Source organism: Gobio gobio (genome assembly GCF_949357685.1).
Source record: "Gobio gobio genome assembly, chromosome: 12".
In the NCBI taxonomy this organism is placed as follows: Eukaryota; Metazoa; Chordata; class Actinopteri; order Cypriniformes; family Gobionidae; genus Gobio; species Gobio gobio.
This window is the reverse complement of record NC_137105.1, coordinates 54,417,967-54,435,965: the sequence shown is the minus strand read 5'-3', so window position 1 is coordinate 54,435,965 and position 17,999 is coordinate 54,417,967. Positions and strand designations below refer to the sequence as shown.

The 17,999-nt window shown below is 42.1% G+C and overlaps 1 protein-coding gene across 2 annotated transcripts in view; it reads right to left on the bottom strand.

The window, feature by feature from the left end:
• LOC307135114 (uncharacterized protein) overlaps nt 1-17,999 on the bottom strand; it is a 129,859-nt gene that overhangs the window by 80,147 nt on the left and 31,713 nt on the right. For both annotated transcript variants that reach the window (XM_079831301.1, XM_079831302.1), the window contains exons 5-7: nt 3,851-4,024; nt 3,568-3,741; nt 3,289-3,462 (exon numbers count right to left, since the gene is read on the bottom strand). In XM_079831301.1, the coding sequence (XP_079687427.1) occupies nt 3,289-3,462; nt 3,568-3,741; nt 3,851-4,024 (522 nt within the window). The remainder of the gene's footprint in view (nt 1-3,288; nt 3,463-3,567; nt 3,742-3,850; nt 4,025-17,999) is intronic.

Genomic DNA, 17,999 nt, shown 5'->3' with positions numbered 1-17,999 from the left:
GCAGTAAACATAGCCACGATAAGACGGCATGTGGCTGAATTTCAGACTGAACTTCCACAGCTAAAAGAGCAACTCACCACACAGAGTGAAGCTTTACAAACCATCGGCAAGACATTGAGAGGAACGGTGGTAATTCTAAACACCCACAGTGTCCTGTTGAACCAGACCGTGAACTCCATGAAACAGCTGTTTACAGTCTTCCAGAATGACTTTGCTCAAACGCAGCTGGTCACAGCCTTAATGACTGACATGCTACGGGAAGTAAGCTCCTCCATCGACGGCTTAGCCATGGGTAGAATCCCACCATACCTTATACCCTTAAGCCTGGTGCAAAGTGTGCTGGCGTCCGCTATCAACACACCCTTCGACCCTCTGCAAATACACCTTGCCTACTCTCTGGGTAGCGCCATTCCCCTTTATGTGGACCCCGAGCAGAAGGAGATGGGTTTCCTTCTTAACTTAACCATCATCGAGTCGAGCCGAATCTACCGACTCAAAGACATTATCAATGTGGGCTTTTGGTAGGGTAACACACACCTTAAGGTGCGCACTCCTGAGGTGGTTGCCTACCACGACAGCGATAAACAGCTGTACTTAGCCCCGAACCTGCACATGTGTACCCTGACTAAAGACATTCATTATCTCTGCCCTAGCAAGCCTTTCCTCAGAGACAACACCGAGGGAATCTGCGGATTGCAACCGATGATCAGCGACACCCGCTGCCCTACCGACGCCACGCCTCGTACCCAAGTCACCGAGAAGCAGGCAGAGATCATAGGTGACAGGTGGCTAGTCAACACTTTCAAGCAGGTTCGTACCGCTATGCTGATCTACGACCAGCATGACACCGCCACCCGTATCAACCTGCTTGATCAGAGCATGTGGATCCAAGTACCGCGAGGGGCCATTCTCCACCTGGACGATTTGGCCTTGTACCATCTTCCGAGTGAAGAGTATCAGTCAGAGCTAGAAGTCCCAGCCTTTTTCAAGAACCACAACTTCACCCTAGATCCAGAACTAGAACGGTGGATTGAAAAAGGGGGGCCTCAGCTCATTGACATTGCTCCCCTCGACACAGCCCTCCAAGCATTGTCCCGATTGCCCTTTCCTGAATACCTTGCCTGTTGTCCAAACCTGGACCGCAGCTGACACTGCGCTATGTATCTCTATGATCATCGGCAATACCCTAACCCTGGGCATAGCCTTCCTCCTGTACAGGAAATTCAACGGGATGAGAACCTCTACAGCCAAACTCACGACAGCTGTGTCTGGAGGTCTCCACGCCAGAAGCAGATGCAAACCTCATCGAGCTGGCTCCTCAGCCGTAACAAACACCTGCTATCCGACCGTCCCAATTCACCTACCATCCGACCATTGTGATGGGGGTTGTCCGATAATGACCATAGGATATCCTCTGACAAAAAAGGGGGACTGTAACACTAATGGCGATGGCAGTTCAGCCATCTGTCGAATGACCAAAGCCTGAACCCCTCACGCATCCCGTGATGACCTAATCAGATCATACGTAAACAAAAGGGCCCTTGTGTGTTACGACCATACAACTAATTTACAACCTAAGGCGCCACAATGTCTCCCGAAGAGATTGTGAGTGTTGAATTTTATGGCACCCCAAGATCTGCGCGTGACTTTACACCCGCACCCACACTACCCTTTTGCGACCTCTGACACACACACATAGTCCCAATACACGTGGACTGTCTCGTGACGCACACACACATCAGCCATATATGGACAGATTGGACAAAACTACCTCTACAACGTATTAAATATATATATTTTGTTGATTTAATGTCTTTATATGATGTATTAAAATAGCTAGGATGTTTACTGTATATTAAATCAAACTCTGTATGCTAGTAATTGTGGAAATCCTTTATCTCTGTACTCTCAACTCTCAGAATTATAGTTCATGGTATCTCTCCAATCCCAGAAACCCGACTGTACTGAATCTCGTTTACAAATTACAACAAGATGCATTATTACAAAAGTACCAGCTTTCTGAGAATAGAGGCTTAAACATATCACCCTTTTTGATTAACCAAGAGGGGGGAAGTTCAACAGACAAAGGAAGGTTCGTGCCTTTGGTCTCCCGTACGTGATTGGGTCATCTCAAGATAGGGCGTCAGCCATCTCATCTATAAGAACAAAGCATGACCGTTAACTCTTGGCATTCCGCCAGAGAGAAAGATCACCGGCATTCCGCCAGAGAGAAAGACCGCCAGCTTCCTGAAACAACTATTCCAGCTCCAGAAAACTCCTCCAAGAACCGAGATCCACGCCTCACTGCCCTGAAAAGACTCAGAGGACAATTGAACTCAGACACACACACACACGAGAAGCCAGATCAAAAGCAAGTATTTTATTTCACAATCAAACTGTGGTTAAAAGGTTGTCTAAATTATTCCTGTTTACGGGATTATTAATTACTTGAGGTCTCTTGCAAAGGACTGCGTGATAAAGTTGCCTCTCTCACTCTCTCTCTCTCTCTCCTTCTTTCATTCTCTCTTTCCTTCATTCTCTCCCCCTTTATATTATTCGTTAAGTTTGATGTTCCCTGTTTGTACCATATTGTTTGTTTTACTACCTACATATATATGCATATTTACCTTGTGTGAATCGTAGTTCTGTATACTTTAGTTGTTTTATTAAAACCCAATAATTTCATTGAATTGAATCCGTATTATTTTGCTCACAAAGATCAGTCAATGAGACTAATATATCTTAGCTACCAATCAAGCTTGATTTTCTTGTTACTATTTCAGTAATACAAATTGTACAAACATAGGAAATATTATTTGTCCTGATCAGCAGATTAATGTTTCTTAAAGTTTGTAAGATTGATATTTAATGAAGAAATCTAATTTTCAACTCGCAGGACGAAAAGAAATTATGGATAACTGAAATCAATTTGGGTAAAGGTTACTTTTACATGATTAAAGGTTCTAAGTTAATATTTTTGTGTACAACAAGCAAATCAAATTCATAGACTCATGAATATTCACCCCATTTGAATTAATTATTCCCTGAAACTCATTCTTGCTACATGAGGTATTGTTTTTTTCAATATTGCACACCCCCAGTGTATGTGTGCTTAATAGGTGTGTTAATCAGCACTGGTCTCATGATTCAATTTTGATTATGATTATCATGTCAAAAAGATTGATTGAAAGAGAGCAGAAAACACACATCAACAGTCAGATCATCTAAAACAGACACCATCATTATGACCAGCTAACTGTAAATTATACTTTATATGTTCTTAAATACCTCAGTATCTGCAGCTGACAGTTTGGACTCTTCAGTCCATCAGAGAGTAGCTTCACTCCTGAATCCTGCAGGTCATTGTTAGTCAGGTCCAGCTCTCTCAGGGCACAGTTTGAGGATTGAAGAGCTGATGACAAACTCTCACAACACTGATCAGTGAGATTACAGCCAGCAAGACTGAAAGAGAGCAGAACACACACATCAACAGTCAGATCATCTACAAACACACACCAACATTATGACCGGCTGACTGTAAATTATATTTTATATGTTCTTAAATACCTCAGTATCTGCAGCTGACAGTTTGGACTCTTCAGCCCATCTAAGAGCAGCTTCACTCTTGAATCTTGCAGGTCATTGTTACTCAGGTCCAGCTCTCTCATGACACAGTTTGAGGATTGAAGAGCTGATGACAAACTCTCACAACACTGATTAGTGAGATTACAGCCAGCAAGACTGAAAGAGAGCAGAACACATACATCAACAGTCAGATCATCTACAAACACACACCAACATTATGACTGTATGGCTGACTGTAAATTATATTTTATATGTTCTTAAATACCCCAGTATCTGCAGCTGACAGTTTGGACTCTTCAGCCCATCTGAGAGCAGCTTCACTCCTGAATCCTGCAAGTCATTGTTACTCAGTTCCAGCTCTCTCAGGACACAGTTTGAGGATTGAAGAGCTGATGACAAACTCTCACAGCAATGAACAGTGAGACTACAGCCAGCAAGACTAGAAAAGATGAAATAATATAACATTAAAACAATAATCACAATAAAGGAATGTAAAGGAAGTTGCCAGTTGTCTGTACTCAGGAATCTGGAACAAAATATTTTAACATTCTAGCCTGCATGAAAGATGAATGATGAACTCCTGAGCTTGGAAATTCAATCATTTTATCATTCATGTTCATTAAAGTTGCAGTAAGTGATTTTTGAGAAACACTGTTGAAAGTGGATCGGACCAAGCACCATAACACACTTGTAGCCAATCAGCAGTAGGGGGCATGTCCACTCATGATGGTGGAGGAGGAACAGTGAGCCAATCAACAGTAGAGGGTGTGTCCACTAATGGAGGAGAGAGCGAGTGAGCAAGAGGGAGAATTAAAGAAAGACTGTAGAAAGAGAGATGGATGAGAGACATTACAAAAGACAAAAGGTCAGAGGAATATCACCGGAAAAAGAATGGTTATGATCAGGAAAGAGCTTTATGACACATATTTCCAGCCCTGGAGAAACCCAAGCGGGAAGGCCTGAAAATGGACGCCAATGTTGTGTTGTCATAACATTGGTAACAAGTAAAACTGGCGACTATCAACAATGTTGTAAGGTTGAAAATAATCAAATATATTTGAAATAGAACAAAATCATTTGCTTTACTGTTAGCAACCCTCATCGTGCCCAAGATATTTGAAACCGACTCAACGCCCTCCCCCCTTAACCTCATCAGAAGGGCCATTTGGAATTTCTAAGGACAAAAGAAAGGCTTGCAGGCCAAATGTTTTTCACACCGTTGGTACAGTGGGAGAAGTTTCGTCTGATTGGTTACTTTCAAATGTCTCACGTTTTGGTCTGATTGGTCAGTTTTAAATGAGTCATGTTTGAGTTTGGTGACATCAGGGAAAAGGATAAAAGAAGATCGCAACGATAGCTCTTCCTCTTTTGATTCTCAGCCTTTCTCTAGAGAGAGCTGCTCTTTGGCTCTCTCTTTCTTTCTTTCTCTTTCTCTCTCACACAGGTAACATTCTATGCATAGGCCTACTGAGTACAATTAAGGGTGTAAGTTAACATCCATTTGAAACTATTTTAAGTGTAACCATAACTAGAATTTGTGTTTCCATTTAAAAGAGATTGCTGTCTATTATATAATTGACATTTTACATTTACCTGATTGTTAATAAATTGTTACTTTTTGGTCCTTTCTGAATTACTCTGTAATTATTAACTATCTCCAGTATGGAACGGCCTACGTCACATTACAGCCTAAACACAAATAGCAAGTAATTGCATCCAGCATTCATGCACAAACTATTGAGAACTAGCAAAAGTGTTTGTTTTCCAGTGGATGGCAGCAAACTTCCACTAATATGCACATTCATGTTTTCACCATGAATTAAACTGTGAAATTTAGATATTTAATGTGAAATTTACATAAAATGTTGCTATTTTAAATAAACCTGTATATAAATATCATTACTAATTTCGGAAAATACATTTTAAAATGTCCATATGTCCCCTTAAAACTGCACAAACGAGTCAATGAATGCATGCGCGGCACCGGATCCACAAATGCACATCTTACTCGTTGCACGCACAGATTCTGACCAACATTCATACAAAATTGAAGTTTTGGATTCACAATTATGTCTATTTGTACAAAATGCTGCACATTCATGTAATTCTGTATTTAGCACACACAAGTTGAAAGGCATTTGTTTGTGGACAGTAAAAACATCTACAAAATGTATCAAGTTCATGGATAATTGTGCGTGCATTTATTAATAATTCTGATAGTACAATAGTGTTAATTTAGTCACCTATTTTTAAATTACTCTTAGTCCAAATGTCCTTGTTAGATATTTAGTCATTCACATATAATTTTTTGTTAGTCAAGTTTTAGTCGACTAAAAGTCTCGTCATTTTAGTTTAGTTTTAGTCAAAAGACAACTCAAGGTATCTTAGTTAAGTTTTAGTCGACAAAAAGTCTCGTCATTTTAGTCTAGTTTTAGTCAAAGGAAAACTCAATATATTGTGTGGCAAAATAAGTTACATAAAATATATATAACCTGCATAATGTATGTGCCACAACACCATAGCTAACTGGTTGATTTACAGCGTCCCTAAAATCAGCATTAGCTTATGAGACGATGGGAACAAATATCGATTTTGATCTTGATGTATATAGCTTACTGTACATATAAGGAAAAATAAGTCTTTTAGTACTATTTTAAACTTTTTTGGGAGTAAATTATATTTGCTTGCATTCTTTACTATTCACTATTATTAACATTTTAAAATTTCACAAATAAGTAAGCAGTTATAAACTGCAATACTTTTTTGAGCAACTAGACTACATGTATATTTATTAAAGAGCCATACAGGCACCAGTAATGGCATTGCAAGTGAACATTTTTCTTTTTCCAGCCACAAAATGACTCTAATTTGCCTCTTTGCATAGGAATTCTCTATTTTAACCTTAATTACTTCACTAATTGTAAATAATACAAATATTAAAAGAAAAATATTTTATTACTTATTGCACAAATAGCAGTTAGTACCAAAATATCTCCTCAAAATATTCAATAAATATTATTGAACTAAAATAGCCTATCTATTTATTTTAAAAATAGTTAAAGTGTATGGTGAGTATTGACCACCAATGAGTATAAGTGTGACTAATTAGTAAGATGGCTAAATACAAGAAAAACATTAACATTAATGTTCACAATGTTGCATCTCCATCACTCTCCATAATAAAATGATACAGTAAATGTGGCTGACGTAATAATCAATGCACACTATGCTGTACTGTTTACCAAAATTGCTGCAAAGACCTGTAAAGTGAAGCTGTTGTGCATTCAAATGTATTGACACAGCGCTAGAAGTATGGAGCGCTCCGGGAACCATGTGACCGCGCGCGCGGCCGCAAGATGACAGGCTGTCAACAACAGGAGTATGAGACCTGTACATGAGCAACAGCGCCAACTCTTTCCAGGGTTTTTCCTACATTGAACATTTTTTGGCGGCCGCCAAAACAAATTTTTGTCCCACCAAAGCTTTATTTGATGAGTTATTGTGATTTATGAATGATGTAGAATAGATGCTGCGCTTGTAACTGAGTGACAGAGAGAATGATCAGAGCTCCTCCCCCGCTCGCTGTCTTCAAAATAAGCATTCTTAGCTTTCTAATATTTCACATATTACGTTAATCAAAATCAAAAGGTCGGAAGACCGAATCCATGTTGCACGTGGCGCTATCAGACGATGTTTTCCTTGAATTACCGCTGGGTGAGAAATGCGCTCAAAAAACATTGACTGATTCTCTGACCAGCGGACATAAACCATACTTTCAATAAACGAGAAACAAATCCTGTCCGGTTATGAAGTGTTTTCTGTGTGTTGACAAATCTTTCGCGATGTTCTAACAGACGGGAATCACACACAAAGCGTCTGCTAATGTCCGATTCGCCACCTGATGACTCCTTTGAACTGAATCATTTTAACGACTGGTTAGAACAACTGATCTGTCCAACACTGAATCAGTTTAATCATTTACTCAGAACACCTGAAATAAGAACACAAGTGTGCTTACACCATTTAGCAAGAGTATAAGAGTTAGTTTTAATTATCCACAGTCTTTCAGCTTATTTATGTTCACAATGTGTAGTAAAATAAATAGCCTATAAATAGCTTAGTTTAGACTGGAGTGAGGTGAACCCAGAACAAAGTTGTTGTTAGCTAGCTGATAATTTTATAAAATTGTATATGGCAGAAAATTAGGCTATTTGTTTTAATACTACTTTGATATGATTATATACCAAAACAATTATCAGTAAATAGTGTAAAAATGAGGAACAAAAACAAACATCAAGGTATCCCACATGAAAAAATACTATAGTATATTATAGTAAAATTACTATAGTGTTTTTGAACCATACTATAGTAAAAATACTACAGTAAATTGTAGTAGATTGTAGTATATTATAGTATTTACTACACTTTGTTAATTTACTGTAGTATATTTACTATAGTACTGTTCAAAAACACTATAGTATTTACTCGAGTAATTTTACTAAAATATACTATAGTATTTTTTCATGTGGGATCAAAATAAGATAAGCAAAAGTTACAAACTTTGTTTGAATTTATTTAAAATGTATTGTCAGTATTGCGCTTGCAGATCACATGAGTAGGGTACTTTTTTACTGTGCGTGTGTGTGGATGACCATGTCTGTCAGCCACCACCGAAGACCATTTTTGACCCAGGAAAAACCCTGTCTTTCTGAATATTTTGAACAGCTGAATATTCTATCTCATGATGAAAAAGTAGAGACGATTGTAGACGAAAATGAAGAGAGATTTTATATTAGTTTTTATTTTATGCAAAACATTTTAGTCTCGTCCTTTTTCGTCAACAATACTGCATGTTAATTTAGTCGTAGTCAGCGTTTTTGGACATTGGTGGAGTCTCATCATCGTCTCGTCTTCGTCATGGAAAAAAAGGTTGTTGACGAACATATTTAGTCTCGTCTCGTCTGACGAAATTAACACTATAGTACAATCATCCCATATTTGTCCAGTGTACAGGGAGAACCGAGAGGCGATCGGATGAATTTCTGGCATGTCAGTAATTCTGGGCGGCCCTCATACGAGTATCGCACAGCTGAAGCAGAGCCATGAACTGATTGCCCTGTTGGCGCGGTGAGGGGAAATGGGACAATCAGTTCATAGCTCTGCTTCAGATGTGCCTGTGCGATTAGCTCACGAGGGCCGACCAGAATTACAGAATTCCAATTTAATATTTAATGCAGCAAGAAAGAAAACGAAAGAAGAGTGAGATCTTTAAGTTCTGCAGGCAGCTAATGTTATAATGTTGCAGAAATTTAGCAAACTGCTGCACCTCCAGTTCGTGTTATAAAATGGATAATCTCTTCCAAACCACAGTGTGGCCTATCCAGCTCCTCTTTTATTAATTTAGCTACTTGATTATTGATTTACTTGTTTTACTTTCACACTATTTGTTTATTTACTATTAATTACAGTATTAATATTAGATAAAACTAAATAGATATTTGAAGATATTTTCACCTTGCTTTTCCATTCATTCCTCCGGTGTGTCTGCAGGTGCTTTAAAGTGAAAAGTCTATACTAAAGTTCATTAAATAGTCTTGAATTTAAATTCAGTGTGTTTTAACTGGAATGTAAAGATTTTGATCACATTTCAAGTTTCACTTCATTTTGTAGTACATTTGTAATGTATAATTAGTCACATTTACAAATATTTACTAACATCTTGTTGTTTTAGGTGCATTACAAGTGAATGCTGATAAAAAGGAGGCATCCAAGTTCATCTTTGCTGAGACGGTGCACAAATGGCTCCGTTACGCCCCTGAAAGGCTTGGGGGCATTGCTCGTGGTGGAAACCCCTGAGTTTAGAGTATTCAGAGTATTTCATTCTTTCTTCTACCTTTTTTCTTTCAGTAGTACCGTCCCATTTCTGTCTTTATTGGCGAGTTTCCATTTGTATTTACTTCCATTTTGCAGATGTAGGTTGTCATGTTTTTCACTTGTGTTATAAATTCAGATGTAATTGTTTTAAGTCAATGTGAGATTTACTGTTGAAACTGTGGGAGCATAAATAAATACATTTGCATGTAAACTGAAGGATGTTGTTTACTTTGAGTGACTTGATACAAAATCATATCAATTGCAGCCATACATGAAAATTAACTGGCATAGAATCCTGCTGTACATAAAGCAAGATTGATTTTATAGTGTTTCTATGTTGATTCAGTGTTAAATAAGTGATTTAATTTAAGTTGAAAACATATTGATTTTATGCCCATCTTGATTTATTTTTCATCGTTGAAATAACATTATTTCAGGGTGCAAACCTGATGAAAAATCAATGTTAAATTTCAACATTGATTCAATGATATTTTAGTTGATGCATTAACATTGATTCAACGATGATTCGGTGTTGGTCTGCTATCTGGCAAGTGAACAGTCAGTAATAAAATAAGAACAAATACACAAATTTCAAGCCAATATAAATACAAGTTACTAAACAAGTTACTAAAAGGATATGAGGATGAAAAAGAGTGAATGTGAGGCTGGGTTAAAAGATTGATTGTATTAAGACTGTATTAAGGGTGATGGGTTGTTTGGAATAATAGGTAAAATTTGGTTTGAGTTCTCCTCCATGAACTGCCACCTTAACGTGGTGGAGGGGTTTGAGTACCCGAATGACCCTAGGAGCTACGTTGTCCGGGGCTATATGCCCCTGGTAGGTTCTCCCAAGGCAAACAGGTCCTAGGTGACGGGTCAGACTAAGAGCAGTTCAAAAACCCCTTATGAAGAAAACAAAAACAAGGACCGTGACGTCGCCCGGTACGGCGCAGCCGGGGCCCCACCCTGGAGCCAGGCCTGGGGTTGGGGCTCGTATGCGAGCGCCTGGTGGCCGGGCCTTCCCCCACGAGGTCCGGCCGGGCTCAGCCCAAAGGAGCGACGTGGGGACACCTTCCCGTGGGCTCACCACTCACGGGAGGGACCGGAAGGGGCCGGTGCAAAGCGAATCGGGCAACAGTCGAAGGCGGGGGCCTAGACGACCCGATCCCTGGACACGGAAACTGGCTCTTGGGACATGGAATGTCACCTCGCTGGCGGGGAAAGAGCCTGAGATTGTGCCTGAGGTTGAGAGGTTCCGACTAGAGATAGTCGGAATCACCTCCACGCACGGCTTGGGCTCTGGAACCACACTCCTCGAGAGGGGATGGACTCTTCACCACTCTGGAGTTGCCCATGGTGAGAGGCGGCGGGCTGGTGTGGGTTTGCTTATATCCCCCCAGCTCTGCCGCCATGTGTTGGAGTTTACCCCGGTGAACGAGAGGGTCGTTTCCCTGCGGCTTCGGCTCGGGGATAGGTCTCTCACTGTTGTGTGTGCCTACGGGCCAAACAGCAGTGCAGAGTACCCGGCCTTCTTGGTGTCCCTGGGAGGGGTGCTGGAGAGTGCTCCGACTGGGGACTCCGTCGTTCTACTGGGGGACTTCAACGCCCACGTGGGCAATGACAGTGAAACCTGGAGGGGCGTGATTGGGAGGAACGGCCCCCCTGATCTGAACCCGAGTGGTGTTCAGTTATTGGACTTCTGTGCTAGTTACAGTTTGTCCATAACGAACACCATGTTCAAGCATAAGGGTGTCCATCAGTGCACATGGCACCAGGACACCCTAGGTCGTAGGTCAATGATCGACTTTGTGGTCGTTTCATCTGACCTGCGGCCGTATGTCTTGGACACTCCGGTGAAGAGAGGGGCGGAGCATTCAACTTATGGGGGTAGATTTGTTGCATTATTCCAAAACAAATAGATTGTTATCCACAAATAAATGTAAAGAGATTCACAAAAATGAAATAAATTCACAAATAAATAGAATGAGATCCACAAATATATGCAGGAGTTTCACAAAAATGAATTAGATTCACAAATAAATACAATGACATTTGTGAATAAAAAAAATATCCACACATATGTTTTTATGTCACAAACACAACTCTGCCTTTCATTCATTTGTGAATCTCTTCCTGTGTATTTGTGAATCTCTTCCTCTGCATTTGTGGATCGCTTCCTCTGCATTTGTGGATCGCTTCTTGCACATTTGTAAATCGCAGCACAGCGCGTGGATTTTGAAACATTTCTAGCGTCTACACTCAAACAAATCCACAAATAGGTAGACTCCACCCACCGTCTACTTGAGCCAATCATATAACGGCCATATTGTGCTGACCAATCGTAGCACATTCTCGCTCCAACCAATCACGTTTTGGCCAGAGCCGTTAGTTACCACTCCCATAGACTTAAAGAGTGTCATGGAGTGACCAATAATAGTTCTTCCAGCATTGAACCCTGAACCCCATTCATTTCAGTGTAGGTTATCTCAAGCACACTCCTGGCAAACTGATGAAATTACTGCATATTTTGAGATTTTATGACATTAGTTGACCTCTCAGGAATATTGATAGAAGATGTATTTTGTGAAGCACGTTAGAGGTAATGTTTAGTGTTATATAATATATCGTTAGACTTCAGTTAGATAACGTGAGCACCACTGCAACAGCTAATATATCCAGATGCTATCTGTCATTTCAACAGTTTTTAGATTCTCTGAGATCTTTCAGTCAAAAGCGTCTATGAGAGCTCCATGAACCACGTGACCGCGCGTGCCGCTGGGAGATGAGAGCAGGTAGTTTTTCAACGCCTCTGACTTTACTCATTAGTGCCACACCGCTTTTTATTGTTTGAATTTCGTTTTAAAACTTAAAAAAATGTAAACGCTTAGACTTTGTTTCATATCAAAAGCAGCTTGGCAATTTGAGAGCGAGAGACGCGCGTGAGTGACAGAGAGACGGAGGGAGAGCAGGGAAAGGAAATGCAGCTGAACGTTTTAAATAGCGTTAAAAAAAGTTAGTCTATGTGTGGGAAACACTGTGATTGGTTATTATTTTCAACAGAAATGCCCGCGATTGACTACAATACTCAACGATGTAATATCATGTTGTACTGTCATGACCCAAATAAAATGACCAGATCACTCAAAAAAAGATTAACGTTGTCTTTTCTTTATCTCTCCCCAGAATAAAATGCTACTGTAAAGCCTAATCGAAGTCAATGCACATATTGTGTTAATATTCGACAGAAATCGCTGCAAATACAGTGAAAATGCTGTCTATCCTGCTAAATCCTATTAAAACAGACTGACAGCGCGGAGATGTTTAGAACTAGTGAGAGCTCTATGGCAGTCAGCACAATATGGCCGTTATCTGATTGGCTCAAGTAGACGGTGGGTGGAGTCTACCTATTTGTGGATTTGTTTGAGTGTAGACGCTAGAAATGTTTCAAAATCCACGCGCTGTGCTGCGATTTACAAATGTGCAAGAAGCGATCCACAAATGCAGAGGAAGAGATTCACAAATGCAGAGGAAGAAATTCACAAATGCAGAGGAAGAGATTCACAAATGCAGAGGAAGAGATTCACAAATGCAGAGGAAGAGATTCACAAATGAATGCAAGGCAGAGTTGTGTTTGTGACATAAAAACATATGTGTGGATATTTTTTTTATTCACAAATGTCATTGTATTTATTTGTGGATCTAATTCATTTTTGTGAAACTCCTGCATATATTTGTGGATCTCATTCTATTTATTTGTGAATTTATTTCATTTTTGTGAATCTCTTTACATTTATTTGTGGATAACAATCTCTTTGTTTGGAATAATGCAACAAATCTACCCCCATATCAACTGATCACCACCTGGTGGTAAGTTGGATCCGATGGCGGGGGAGGAAGCTGGATAGACTCGGTAGACCCAAACGTACTGTGAGGATCTGCTGGGAACGTTTGGCCGAGTCTCCTGTCAGAGAGATCTTCAACTCCTGCCTCCAGCAGAACTTCGACCGGATCCCGAGGGAGGCTGGAGATATTGAGTCCGAGTGCACCATGTTCTCCACCTCCATTGTCAAAGCGGCTGCTCGGAGCTGTGGACGCAAGGTCTCCGGTGCCTGTCGAGGCGGCAATCCCCGAACCCGGTGGTGGACACCGGAAGTAAGGGATGCCGTCAAGCTGAAGAAGGAGTCCTATCGGGCCTGGCTGGCTTGTGGGACTCCTGAGGCAGCTGACAGGTACCGGCAGGCTAAACGGACTGCAGCCCGGGTGGTTGTGGAGGCAAAAACTCGGGCCTGGGAGGAGTTCGGTGAGGCCATGGAAAAGGACTATCGGCTGGCCTCGAAGAGATTCTGGCAAACCGTCCGGCGCCTCAGGAGGGGGAAGCAGTGCCCTACCAACGCTGTTTACAGTGGCGATGGGCGGCTGTTGACCTCGACTGGGGATGTTGTCGGACGGTGGAAGGAATACTTCGAGGATCTCCTCAATCCCGCCGTCACGTCTTCCATTGAGGAAGCAGAGGCTGGGGGCTCAGAGGAGGACTCGTCCATCACCCAAGCTGAAGTCACAGAGGTGGTCAAGAAACTCCTCGGTGGCAAGGCACCGGGGGTGGATGAGATCTGCCCTGAGTACCTCAAGTCTCTGGATGTTGTGGGGCTGTCTTGGCTGACACGCCTCTGCAGCATCGCGTGGCGGTCGGGGACAGTGCCTCTGGGATGGCAAACCGGGGTGGTGGTCCCTCTTTTTAAGAAGGGGGACCGGAGGGTGTGTTCCAACTATAGGGGGATCACACTTCTCAGCCACCCCGGGAAAGTCTATGCCAGGGTACTGGAGAGGAGAATTCGGCCGATAGTGGAACCTCGGATTCAGGAGGAACAGTGTGGTTTTCGTCCTGGTCGTGGAACACTGGACCAGCTCTATACCCTCTACAGGGTGCTGGAGGGTTCATGGGAGTTTGCCCAACCAGTCCACATTTTTTTTGTGGATTTGGAGAAGGCATTCGACTGTGTCCCTCGCGGTGTCCTGTGGAGGGTGCTGGGGGAATATGGGGTCCGGGGTCCTTTGCTGAGGGCTGTCCGGTCCCTGTATGACCAAAGCAGGAGTTTGGTCCGCATTGCCGGCAGTAAGTCAGACTTGTTCCCGGTGCATGTTGGACTCCGGCAGGGCTGCCCTTTGTCGCCGGTTCTGTTCATAATTTTTATGGACAGAATTTCTAGGCGCAGCCAAGGGCCGGAGGGTGTCAGGTTTGGGGACCACACGGTTTCGTCTCTGCTCTTTGCGGATGACGTTGTCGTGTTGGCCCCTTCTAACCAGGACCTTCAGCATGCACTGGGACGGTTTGCAGCCGAGTGTGAAGCGGCTGGGATGGGGATCAGCACCTCCAAATCCGAGGCCATGGTCCTCAGTCGGAAAAGGGTGGCTTGCCCACTCCAGGTTGGTGGAGAGTTCCTGCCCCAAGTGGAGGAGTTCAAGTATCTAGGGGTCTTGTTCACGAGTGAGGGGAGGATGGAACGGGAGATTGACAGACGGATCGGTGCAGCTTCTGCAGTAATGCGGTCGATGTACCGGTCTGTCGTGGTGAAGAAAGAGCTAAGCCGTAAGGCGAAGCTCTCGATTTACCGGTCAATCTACGTTCCTACTCTCACCTATGGTCATGAGCTTTGGGTCATGACCGAAAGGACAAGATCCCGGAATACAGGCGGCCGAAATGAGCTTTCTCCGCAGGGTGGCTGGGCGCTCCCTTAGAGATAGGGTGAGAAGCTCAGTCACTCGGGAGGAACTCAGAGTAGAGCCGCTGCTCCTCCACATCGAGAGGGGACAGCTGAGGTGGCTCGGGCATCTGTTCCGGATGCCTCCTGAACGCCTTCCCGGGAAGGTGTTTCGGGCATGTCCAACCGGGAGGAGGCCCTCCCGGAAGAAGATGGATGGATGGATGGATTGGTTTGAGTTAAAAAAAATGTTAAAAAGTTTATTTGTTATTGTGCTATGTTATTGTGCGTTGTTATTGTTGTGGGGCATGCGCGAGCCTTATCTGTTTGACAGAAAGCTGGCTCACCGAAGCGGACCTGGACTCGTCGGTCGACCTAGAGGGCTACACGCTGGCGAGGATGGACCGCAACCTGAACTCCGGGAAAAAGAAAGGTGGAGGTGTGTGCGTCTTTATTAACAATAAATACTGTAACCCTGGTCACATCACAATGAAGCATCAGATCTGCACGAAGGACATTGAACTATTAGCGCTTTGCCTTAGGCCTTACCATTTGCCTAGGGAAATACACCAAATCAGACTTTTTTTTTGTATATATTGCGCCTTCCCCTGACACTCTGGCTGCTGCCACCACGATTCATGATCTTGTAACAAAAGCAGAGGAAGAGGCCCCTGACGCAGCTAATTTTGTGTTGGGTGATTTTAACTTATGCAGTCTAAAAGAACATTTACCCACATATCAACAATATGTCACTTGTTCAACTCGCAATAAAGCTTGCCACGACCATTGCTATGGAAACATCCAAGACGCCTTTTACTCTAAGGCTTTGCCCGGTCTAGGGAACTCGGACCATAATATGATTAAACTGATGCCTACCTTTGTGTCCCGACTACGGCGCGAGAAAGCAAAAAAGGTGGAGGTCAAATGCTGGACTGCTTCGGCAACTGAGGCACTTCAGGATTGCCTGGAGTGCACGGACTGGAATGTAGTGACCGAAGGCACTGATAACATCAATGATGTAGCGTTCGCTATCTCGGGTTATGTACAATTCTGTGAGGACATAATTATCCCCCAAAAGACTATTAAGATATTTCCTAATAATAAGCCCTGGGTCACTCCAGAGTTAAAACAACTCCTAAATGAGAAAAAGAGATTGTTTAAATCAGGAGGAAGTAGAGAAGAGAAAAAGCTTGTGCAGAAAAAGATTAAAAGTAAGATCAAAGACTGTAAATTAGCATACAAACATAAGCTAGAAATATTTTTCACAACTGATGTCAGGAGAGCTTGGCAGGGAGTTCAATCTATCACGGGATACAAGCCCAAGAAGCACACTATGGCAGCAGAGAATGATCTTATTATGGCAAATCAATTGAACAATTTTTATTGTAGATTTGACAAACATGATTTTAGAGTAGAACAGAATGAAGCCATCATAGCAGTGAGAGATATGAAAGGTATGAATATTGACATCTCTTTGGATGAGGTCAAATCTTGTTTTAGACGTGTAAGTTCCCGTAAAGCTTGTATACCGGACAGTATCAGCTGCAGGACACTAAAGGTGTGTGCTGATCAGCTGGCACAGCCTTTCCACAGGTTGTTTCAGCTGTCAATAGATACAGGTGTCATTCCTAGTCTATGGAAACAATCCCTCATAGTTCCTGTGCCAAAAAACAATAGACCTAAGGAATTTAATGATCTGCGCCCGGTTGCCCTTACCTCTGCAGTTATGAAATGTTTCGAAAAAATTATTTTAAAACAACTTCTCCGTGAGGTTTCACCTCTTTTAGACTCAAAACAATTTGCTTATCGCGCAGAGAGAGGTGTTGAGGATGCGCTGCTTAGCTTGATTAACAGCACTCATGAGCACCTTGAACATGCTGGGAGCCTGGTCAAGATTGTGTTTGTTGACTTCAGCAGCGCTTTTAACACGATCCAACCACACCTGATGGTGAAAAAATTGATGCATTTGGGAGTAAATCCCCAATTGATCTTATGGATCTATGACTTTTTTATTGATCGTAGTCAGCAAGTCAGATTTAATTCATGTATATCATCTTCGAAAATAATAAATACAGGGGCACCACAAGGGTGCGTTCTGTCGCCCATCCTATACACATTATACACTAATAACGGTCAAGCTTCTTCTTCAGCCCACACTTATTTTAAATATGCTGACGACACAGCACTTGTTGGTTTTTTAAAATCTGACATCTCGTCTGTGAGTGGATTTGAGAGGGAGTTGCAGGGCTTCACACAATGGTGTTCTGAACATTTTCTTGAAATCAATGCGAAGAAAACAAAAGAGATGGTCATAGATTTCAGAAGAAACAGAATGATAGTTCCTCCCTCTACGATCAATGGCGAATTAGTAGAGAGGGTCTCAACCTTTAAATATTTGGGAGTTGAAATTGATTCCAAACTAACTTTTAATGAATGTGCATTGAACAAAACTAAAAAATTGCACCAGCGGATGTATTTGCTGCATCAGTCGTATGTATCGTATGTATCAGTCTTGTCATGCACTTCCTGGTCTTGTCATGTGATTCCCATGCCCTCATGTGTTGTCATGTCATTGGTTCATTGTCTCATCACTGTTCACAGGTGTCACTTGTCTTGTCATTAGTCTGTGTGTATTTAAGCCCTCATGTTTGCCATGTGTCTTTGTCAAGTATTGAATGTTGTAACCCGCTGTTGGTGAGTTCTGTTAGTTAAAGCGCTTTATAGTTTGTTTTTGCCAAGTCTTTGTTTTATGTTTCGTTTGGAATAAAGAACTGCACATGGGTCCTTCAACTTGCCTCCAGTGGATACCTTTGTTACAGAATACTTGACCACCAAAATGGA